General features: G+C 33.1%; 1 protein-coding gene across 1 annotated transcript; it reads right to left on the bottom strand.

Annotated features, from left to right (window-relative positions):
- Positions 1 to 5,935: 5,935 nt before the first annotated feature.
- LOC127708161 (perlucin-like protein) lies at positions 5,936 to 9,647 on the bottom strand. Its single transcript, XM_052213003.1, has 5 exons — positions 9,596 to 9,647; positions 8,699 to 8,787; positions 7,888 to 7,993; positions 6,750 to 6,978; positions 5,936 to 5,966 (listed from the first exon to the last, which is right to left on the bottom strand). The coding sequence occupies exons 1-5, from the start codon at positions 9,645 to 9,647 to the stop codon at positions 5,936 to 5,938; spliced, it is 507 nt and encodes a 168-aa protein (XP_052068963.1).
- Between the last annotated feature and the right edge of the window lie 1,302 nt (positions 9,648 to 10,949).

Raw genomic sequence — 10,949 nt, 5'->3', positions numbered from 1 at the left:
TTTGATATATGAGGCAGCAGTTAAAACATTGCATGTTCCATTTCAGAAGGCGATATTTATATTCGTTAATTATCTCAATTTTGACAAGTTCGTGATGTCAAAGAAACTGCAGACAGATTGGAATGTGGGTGTACCATTCGGACAAGAAACAAAGTCAAGGTCTCCTTAAATATTAATGATAAATGTAGAACTTTTATAAGGCTGGTATTCATAAAGACCATTTTGATAAAAAGTTCATATTTCAGAACAAGATTATTTGGAATATAATGTGGAACATTTATCAGGATAAGGATAAAAGCCAAATTTCGAGACTTCCTATGTAAAAATTTGGAATTTAAATAAGAACATTTATCAGTTCATGAGGCATGTGAGGAGAATTGTTTGGATGTAAATCGGAACAACTATTATGAGCGCCTCTGGTGAATCTTAAATAGACGAAACGGGCGTCTTGCGTACAAATTTATAAGCCTGATATCTTTGATGCGTTTTTAGTACAAGTAGAAAATATAAACATTTGACACCTATGTATGTGCGCACGATACACAGAATAAGCTTTAACAGGTGCTCAATGATGGCATAGCTTTTGAATGAAAAATGCGTAGATCGTTTTGAAGTTGAACACGGGGTCAATATTATTTGGCAAGATAAATTGTGTCATAGGGAACTGCCTATAACCCTAGATATCTATCCGATAAAAATTTGCAATTACATATGAAGTGGGTTTTATAATATGTTTTTAAAAATTAAAAGGAAAAATGGTGTCGCCGAACTTGTTTTCCTGCTACAAGTACAAAATGAAAATTTCATTAACATTCCTTTATAAAAAAAAATTTTACTCTGAGAGTGATCTTACCTTATACGAGTAGAAAATGGAATTTGTAAAAACAGTCTAAATAATACAATAAATAACTTATCTTTCTTAAATAAACAGTCTTACACATAAATTTATACAGTGAAACAAACTTTATATATAACTTTCACAACGTAAGCTAGTAGGAAATGCTAAACCTTCTGGAACACATACGTGTAACCAAGGTTTTTTTGTAGGGCTCGTACTGCTTTATCTTCAGTTATCTTTGTAGTGTTTTGTGGGTTGTTGCTTATCTCCTCGTCGTTTTTTTTTTTCTTTTCGGCATGATGTCTCGAATGTTTTTGTCGACTAATGGTTTTGAATTTCGGAGAACAATGTACTAACACTTAATGACCTGTAATCAATTACCATCAACAAGCTTGTATCCATTGTTTTGAAATCATGATTTTTTTCCTAAGTTAGCCTTCCTTTGTCTCTCACACATACTGTACACAATTATTTATTTATATATGACATTTAAAAAGAACGACAACCGGAAGGATGTGCATGAAATCCTGTTGAAATCCGGGAATCAGCGTCATTATTGCTGTTATTAATAAAGCAGTGGTTGGGAGTTTTACAATGATGACCTTAGGTTTGACACATAACATTAATTAGGTTGGCACCAAGCTTTTACTTCCATTCTGTATCTAACTTCTTATATACAGAAGATTTCGGGAATATGTATCATAAAAGCACTTGATTTTTGTAGGCTCTATGAACCTTTATGCATTAGCTTGAGTGTGTTTCAATATGCTTATGATATTGTTTTGTTTCGCGCTGCGTCTCTATACTTACCGGCGAAGTGACAGTGATCTCTGACTTTGTCCTCTCATAAAGCGCTGTCACAGAGCCACCACTGTGTGGCAGCCTTAAAATCACACTCATCCTCCGTCGCCATCACCATCGGTTTTTTGAAGTCATTCTCGGAGTAAATGACTTTGATATCTTTCTCAAGTCTTTCAACAAATATCTGCGCCAAATCTTCTCCTTCTTTTTGCATAGTGTAAAGTACCGGCTCCTTAGTAAAGACACTTTCATCAAAGCATTTAATGTAATAACAAATTCCCGATGGTATATGCTTTTGATACACTTTGGTGTGTGGTTTGTCTGCAACGGTTTCCACTGGTTTGGATTCTACTTTTTCGGTCAGGCACACAAAGTCTGCATAAACCTAGAAAGGAACTTTCGTCGATCTGGCGTGGTTAACAAAGCTTTCGTAGGCTCCTTTACCGGGCATCTCGATCTTAACTGCCTTGTGTTAAACGCAATACTCTTTATGTTTCTTCAATGCCTCTTTGCTGTGCAAGTGGCATAAACACCTGTAGCAAAATGTAAGTCTACCGTTATGATCCGAGATCTGATTCGACAGTAGTCTAGACATGCTAGACATGTTTTTATGCAACAATTATGTTTTTTCACCTTCACCTTCTATCAGCAACTATTGAATGTCTCTATCCCGCTTTTCAGCAAAATCTGAATATCGTAGTGTGTATTTCTCATTGTCACCATTGATTCCATACACATTGACTGCCAATGTAGGGTTGATTTTTCAAACTTGCTTCTTTAAGGCTTACCGGTAATTCTTATCCTTTTAGGTTTAGTCCATTGTTCCATCTACAGTACTGAGTACACCGTTGTGTTTTCTTTTGGTCTACCTCCTCATGATGCACGGCTGCAAGTATTGCCCATTTAAAACACTTATCATCTTTGTTTTGAACATTAATCACGGCTTTCTTGTCTTTGATCCATTTTTGGTAAATCTACATACTGCAAAACCAGGTAACGGTGTGTGTTTGTTGATGTTTAGTTGTAATTTCACGATTTCCTTCAATGTCCACCCATTCTTCCCAGAGGTCCACTCGGCAATCTTTTTTCCGATCTTTAGGTCCATCTCTTCCAAAGTTTCAATGAGGTCGGTGGCTTCGGTTATAGTTCGATTTCCCGAATTGATGTGTCCCTCATTCTCATCGCCCTCTTTACCTGTGGGGTTGATTTTCACGAAAGTACAGTGTAACACCACATTAATTTTAGCCCCTTTAAATCCACAATTTTGGATTATGTTCATCCTTTTCCCTTGTGTTACTTCAAGAAAGGTCTGGATGTCCATTTCTGCATCCGATGTCATTTTCCAGTTAGTCAATACACCTTTTATGGAACTAATGGGTTCATGTACCCGAATCATGGACTCTTGATCTTTCTTGATTTTCTCACCTACCTTTGTCAACAGTTGATTTATAGGTAACCTAGACACACCTTTTAACCCATGTTGTTTTGCCTCGATCATGATCTCTTTTTTTTTGTCGCTGGTTTAGTAATACGCTTAAATGTATGTTCCGTCTTTGTTTCAATCAACTCTAGCAGCTCATCTTTCTTCATTCTAGAGTACCTTTTAAGACCAGCATTTTTAGCCTTACTTCTTAACTGTTTTACCGTTTCAACAACAATCGTATTCATTTTACTTAGTAAACCCATGTCTTTTATTCTTTTTTTTTTCAATTTCAACACCTCTCACTCCTTTTTGAAAAAAACACATTTCTGCATAGTGGGACAGAACTCTCACTAGGGTTTAGGGTGTTTTATGAAAACTGGTTAGAACAGGTTCCTTACTAATTTTATAAATAGATGGATGACCTACTTTCAATTTCAATTTTGTAGAAAAAATGATCGAAAGTGAAAGTGTGGCAGAACTCTCAGTTCTCTACTACTTGAGTTTACCCTAAAATTTGTGTTAGGTTAAGCGGTGATTTTTGTTCCTTCTGTTTTATACATATATATATTGTTTGTTGGTATATTTTGTTTCAGAACGTCTATATTGTTTCGATCGATCCTGAATATTTACATTGACAAAACTGCTCGTTTCATAATTTTCCTGAACAGGTCATCGGAAAGTATCAAGACCTTATACATAAATATTCAGTGTCTCCTTCACATGGTCTTTGGATTGTAGGTGATACAAATGTTTATCTTTTTATTTCACTACATATTTCCCGTCATTTTTTGTTATGCTATAATGTTCCTTTTTGGTCCTTTTACGTCTATTCAGCTATCAGTTTTTTGGCTTTTTACGTTCCTGGTGCAAGTGGGTGCAGAGGTGCAATTCAGACCCATTAGGTATTAACAATGTTGTTTTAATTCTGTTTACCCTTGTATTTATAATTTACATAATTCGAACTTTATCAGGAAATGTATACTGTACGGCATTATGTTTTTATATCCTGCATGTACTATCAACTACAATTACTTTTATTGTTGGCGTCTTTGTCAGATTTTCTTTTAACTACAGTAGAAAAAAATGATGACTTATTCATAAGATTTATATGTTTGTTTGTTTGATAATTTTTGTTAATTGTCTTGTATAAGTAAAAAACATTCAAAACAGAAAATCTTTTATTTAATGGCAAAATCAAACGTTCAAACCAATCATCCTTATGTGATGATTGTTTACACAGTTTTGTATCCCAACTAATGTCATATTTAGTCTGTTAGGGTTGCTCCCCATTTTGGAAATATAAAGGGACAAGAAATAACTGTCATACAAGTAAGAGGTTTACCTATCAATACAACCAGGTTTAACCACCATCTTTTTCGGACATTGCCTGTACCAAGTAAGTAATACTACAGTTGTTCGCCGTTCGATATGTTGGTTGATATAGTCGGACGTTTGATTCTGGTCATGTTTCAAGAACCTACACCGTTCTTGAATTTAACTTTAAGTTTGGTATTTTTTATTTAAACATTTTGAATATGAGATCCTTGCTTTGTGAACATAGAATTAAGTTCAAGATCGAAGATGAATTTGACGTTGTAGATTTGGACCTTTGCTTTAACTTGATATTTAAACATAATAAAGCAATTGGTTCCTTTGAATTAGTTTGGAAGAATATGATCTGGAAAGGTCATTTACAATACTGACCTTCTGTTAACATGATATAGCTATTTTTTGCATAAATTGTATGTAAAAACATCTAGTAACCAAATATTTTTGGAATCTATATGCAGTAACCTATTATATCAAACCGGTCGTTGTAACTTCCAAACGGAAATTGTAAATAAGCTCCCTTACTTTGTGACAAAATACAGAAACCATATATTTTAGAAATCAGTGCATATTTAGCTATCAATTGACACCGGAAACTGTATTCAGCAAACCAGACGTTGCTTATTTTCGACCTTAATTCATTTATGTAGGATAAGTTAGGTATTTTTGAATTTTATGAAAGATAAGTTATCTTCTCAATGCTCTTCAACTTCGTATTTCATTTCTCCTTTTTAATTTTTGGGATACGACCGTCAGTGGTGAGTCTTTTGTATAGGAAGCGCTCAAAAAACCGTCAGTGTTAATGTTCCACAATAATGCTCATTTTTCGAAATGTTTTAAATAAAACTTATATGTACCATTACTCACTATTGTAAATCAAACCTATGGATTATTCTGATTACATGCTTTTCATATCAGAAATTAAGATAGTGTTTGGGTATAGGTTAGGAAAAGTGATAGAACTATTGTGTGTTCTGTTAATTTCAATCAATTCCATCAAACAACATACTGGAGCTAAATTTTATTGTAATGTTTATTGGATGACCATTTAAATATTCTGTGTTTTTGCGTGTCGTAATGAATATCAATTCCTCTCAGTGGTACATTTTTTTTTAAATGATATAGAAATTCTGATGGATTTCCCAGAAATTACAGAAGTTTAGTGTTGGATCATCTGTAAATTTATATTATTTTTTCTACTTTAAATAAAAATGGAAGTGAGGTTACAGTATTTTCTGGATCTACACATTTCATGTTAGTCGCCTACGGCTTTGAAGTAATAGACTACGAGGTTAATTGATAAAAGATAACTGAAGATTACTCTCTCTCTCTCTCTCTCTCTCTCTCTCTCTCTCTCTCTCTCTCTCTCTCTCTGGTATTTTCAATATGTAGAGAATCCATTTAACTCTATGGTCTCTCCCAATATCAAGCAATTTACATATAACAAAATATCAAATAAAAACAAACAGAAGAATTTAAGTAAATATATATATATAATAAATAAACTGACATGTAAAATGTAAAACAATTTCTGACAATTACGCCTATCCGAGAAGGTTTCCAATATCTGCTGCCCTAAAATAAATAAAAAGATATTTTAAAATAAATATTAATGATCTTTTAAATGTGGGGATTTTTTTAAATAGAAGTTACTACTGACATATGAACAATGAGGCGCTTAACCCTAGTCATATGCTTGTAATTCATGTGATTGCCCTTCGTTGTTTTTATATTATATTAAATTTGCGCTTATGAGGCTTAATTTCTCGTTTAAATTGTTTAACATGTCATTTTGGTGGCTTTTATACCTTGCTAAGCTGTATAGGTTTTGCTCATTGTTGAAAGCGGTGACCTTTAGTTGCTTATTAATATCGTCTCTTGTGGATATTTGTCTCATTGGCAATGATACCTTTTCTGCTTATCTTCATATTAAATTTAAGGTTGAGGTCATCTTTTCAAAAGTTTAAGAAAAGCGACATGATATGTTGGGTTGACCACTGTGTAATAACAGTACACTATAAATATCCAACTAACGATCTAGATTATCCGTTTTGTTATTTAGGTCGATCAGTAAAAGAAGAACAACTTTTCTTCAAAGCAATTATTATCAATAGCTTATGGTGCTTCAAGCTCTTTAACTTGTACTTTATTTGGCCATTTTAACTTTTGTGATCCAAGCATCATTGATGATTCTTTTGTAGACGAAACGCGTCAGGCGTACACACTTTTTAAGCCTGGTATAAATGATCAACTTATTTAGATGGCGATTTGTACATTACATTACAATAATTTGAAAATAAAAGTTTTAATGAAAATCACAGTTTAAAATTCATTCGATTTCTTTGGAATAAAACTTACACCATTTCACAAATGTAGGTGGTTGGTACTGTGCAAGGACCATCTGTCCAAGAATAATTGAAGCCTATAACTGGATCAACTCGCATAGCTACACAATTTTCGTTTCCTCCTCTGTTGTTTGGTTGTGTAGGTCCCCAGTTAAAGTATGTTGCCTGCTTACCATTGGCTATCCAATGAAATGTCCCTTCAGTTACAAGGTCATTTAATCCTATGTACATTCCAATGGAATCTGTTTAAACAAAGGAAAATGACTTTGAGATAGATTAACTTTTTTCATATTAACAAATATGGAAAGTTAATATAACGAAATATCTATTTACAAACTTCCGTTGTTATCTAAGTTATGCTAAATAGTACTTGATTCTGACAAACGGATGAACAGCATAGCGTGAGAAAAATATGAAGTTTTATTTCTAGATAAGATTTCCTTTGATTTCCAACTAATGGTATAAGTGTCAATGAGAAAGATTTCAACACCCAATCTCGACCTTGTTTTGAGAGATATAGATATGTGAGTGTGTTCACTGTTGTTTTATATCTGTTTATTTCTCCCATTGTTTGGTTTAATTTGTGTTCTGTTTCGACTTTAACTTTATATTTTCCGAATAAAAATCTGATATTTGGAATAGCAAAAAATGAGATGTATGTACAGAAAAACTATGCCCATAAAATACACAGAAATGCTCATTTCATAAAAGTGGTTTTATTGTTGTTGTATCTAAAGGTCTTCTACTTTGGACAATAAGATGTATGCATTACAGCATGTTGGTTAATTAAATCCTTTTTAAATGCAGCCAATAAAGTGATTAATAATTGAAACCTTCTTAAGTAATAGATTCTCAACAAATAAGACGCTATTTTCTATTTCTAAAGTTTATAACGGACTTTTTTCAACGATAAGAAAAACAAAGATTTAATGTCTTACATACATGCAGATAAACTCCCGTGAACATGAAGTATTTATATCAAAATTATCATGTAGAGCCTAACAGGACGAAGCTTTAGATCTTACGACACCTAAGCTTTGCTGCCTAAAATAGTATTGATTCCATTAAATCATAAAAAATTTAGCAAGAAAGAGTGATTGAAACGTTTTGGATTATCATAGTTGTAATATATGTTGCCAATTTATTCCTACTTATTTTGATCATTAAATCTGTAAGAAACTGTTGTGTTTTGGCATCATCAACGGTAGCTAAAGACGCAGATCTTCCATACTGGCGCCCAATTACTTCACAGAGCATCTGCGAAAAAAATAAAGACATGTTATTGCAAATAATAAATAAATATAGTTTGTAAACATAGTCCTATTTGAATAGATTTCCATGATGGAATTGACATGTTTCCTTCCATATCCTTCCTAGGCATATCAAAATATAAGTTAAAGGTTGCTTATCTGTTTATAAATTACCCCAATAAACAAAGTAGCCAATGCTTAACCTTATATATATTGTTTTGCTTAGCAGTTAGATATACTTGTCAGAGTTATTCCAGACACACATTTTGCGCTAAACGTTATAACATCATTTTTTTTTTTTTAGTATGATGGATTTTATGATTTTAAAAATCTAAGGGACCTTCATACGACCTGTATTTACCTGTCTTGTATTCATCAAATTTTGGGTCTCGCCAATTGAAAAACAACTTCATCAAGTGCGTGCAACAACAACAAATTGGGAAGACAAATACCAACACTAGAACCGTTTTATGAAATCAAAACAAAACGGCTAAATTACGACATCACAGGTCCCCTTTTCCTCCGGAGTACTAAGTCTAGTAATTGATAACAAATTATAGCTTGAAATGTATTTAATCGACCCGTCAGCTACTTGGCGGTTAGCATCAAACTGTTGTATCTGATGAGAAAGTTTTTTTCAAACAAAAGAACGATTTAAACGTAGTAAATATGTTAGTATATTTCCGACCTTTTGATCATTATCTGAACTCACCAGTGAATTGCCAAATGTCTCATTGTCCCGGCTCAAAAAGAAACATTTGTCTTCATAATGATTCCATCCATTTGGACATGTGCAAAATACTGAAACAGTAATACTATTGCTTTAGTATGTGTCGTATCATTAACCATGGAAGTTTAAATGTGTGATTTATAAAAATAATCAGTATAAAGAAGATAGTAGTTCAAATCTTGTTTATCGAAAAGAAACAAAGGTAACCAATAAAACTTATGGAATTGCAGCAACACGATAATGATGGAGATCCGGTGCGTCGACCTGGTAGGCGTCTCCTACTACAAGTATATGCATGTCTTTCCCGCCATGTGAAGCAACAGTCAGTCACATGACATGACTGGGAATAGGTTTCCATCTGTAAAACTAAAAAGTAAACAGTTATTCTGGTATCTGAAGATCTAAGACTGCGAAAACATGTCGCTAATGAGTTGAAACACAGACATGTCGCTAGTATGTTGAAAAACACACATGTCATATCGGTCGACCAATTCGAAATAGTCCCTATAAAACTTATTTAATGTCAATTTCAAGCGTTATTCCTCATCAGTCTGTTGGTTCAATTTTTGTGTAAGGAGCACACTTCTGTCAATGAAGATAGTACTAATAGAACGTGCACGAATGTAACGTATTAACTTAAATGTATAAACGCCACAAGATGGAGCAAAGCGTATATTAATGTTGAGAAATGAGAAGTTAACATTTTAAAATCATCACGTTTGTCATAGGTTCGAGTTTGATGTCTTCCATCGAGGAAAAGATCAGGAAATAAACAATATATCATGTAGCTGTATTTTGGTAAAAGATATACATGATATACATATATCATTAAACGCTTGAAAAAGCAGTTCATTAAATGAAATATATAAATATGCTTACCAGCTGTTCCTACAACTGCTAAAACAAGAAGTTTCATCAAAACAGGAGACATTTTATAAGATACTGTTTCAGTTTAATACTGCTTTTTGCATTTAATAAGGCGATATTTATACTAGTATTCGTTAATTATCTCAATTTTGATAAGACTTGGTATCAAAGTTCGTGATTTCAATGTCAGAATGTTTTAGAATGTAAATAGAAACTGCAGACAGGTTAGAATGTGGGTGTAAAATTCGGACCATATGAACACTAGGAACGTAAATCAGAACATTTATCAGTACAAGTGGGGTAAATGCTGTTATATAGAACATTTGTTAGAATATAACTTAGAACGTTTATCAGTACATGTAGAGACATTTTGCTATATATAACATTTGTTAGAACCTAAATTAGAACATTTATCAGTTCATGTACAGAAATGTTGTTATATAGAACATTTGTTAGAAGGTATACCCATAACACTTATAAATACCTATATGCACGATGCCTGTCTCCGAAACAATCTTTACCAGGTGAACAATGATGGCAAAGGTTTTAAAAGACAGATATACAGATTGTTTTGGGATGTAAAAAGGAAATTAAACACTGCAATCAATATAATTTGTGGTCAGGTTGTTTTTGATTTTACACTTCCGAGCACCTGAATTCACCCCCAGTTTTTGTTGGGTTTCGTGTGGTTTGGTATTTTGTTGTCACTGTAAAGCTTTATTGTTTGGGTTTTTTTTTGTCGCTTCATTGTATTTCTTTTGACCAATGTGAAGTCTGTTTTATTGGATTAATGATTTTCGATTGTCTCCTTGATGTACTCCCTCTCTTGTCTTAGTTTTAGTACAATAATTTTAAAAGTTTGTACAGGGATTTTTATTGCATTATGTTTAGTTTCGGGAAATGTTGTTTGTCTTTTTACCGCTTTTCTTTTTGACAATGGTATTGTCTGGGTTTTTTCTACTAATCAGGAAGAACACGACATAAATACTAAATAATCTAGACTGTGCTGCATTACCACTAAAAAGAATGTAACCATTGTTTTAATTTTATCATATAGTGGGATATTATCGTTCCTGATTCCCTGATATACGTCCTACATAACTGTTTATTCGTAGTAAAGTATAAGAGAGAGGTGAAAGATACCAAGGGAACATTCAAACTCATAAATCGAAAATAAACTGACAACCCTATGCCAAAAAACGAAAAAGAAAAAATGTGTATATGTTTATTCTCGAAAGAGCGTACAATGGGTGAATGAACCTGTAAACGAAATCCAATGAGTTCCTGGGAATCAGTATAGCGCCATTATTGATGTTTTGTATAATACCAATTGATGCAAGGTCTTCAACAATGAACTCAAGGTTCA

The sequence above is a fragment of the Mytilus californianus genome, unplaced genomic scaffold, assembly GCF_021869535.1.
Source record: "Mytilus californianus isolate M0D057914Y unplaced genomic scaffold, xbMytCali1.0.p SCAF_7, whole genome shotgun sequence".
Lineage (NCBI taxonomy): Eukaryota > Metazoa > Mollusca > Bivalvia > Mytilida > Mytilidae > Mytilus > Mytilus californianus.
Note: the sequence above shows the minus strand (reverse complement) of the source record. Positions and strands in the feature narration are given on the sequence as shown.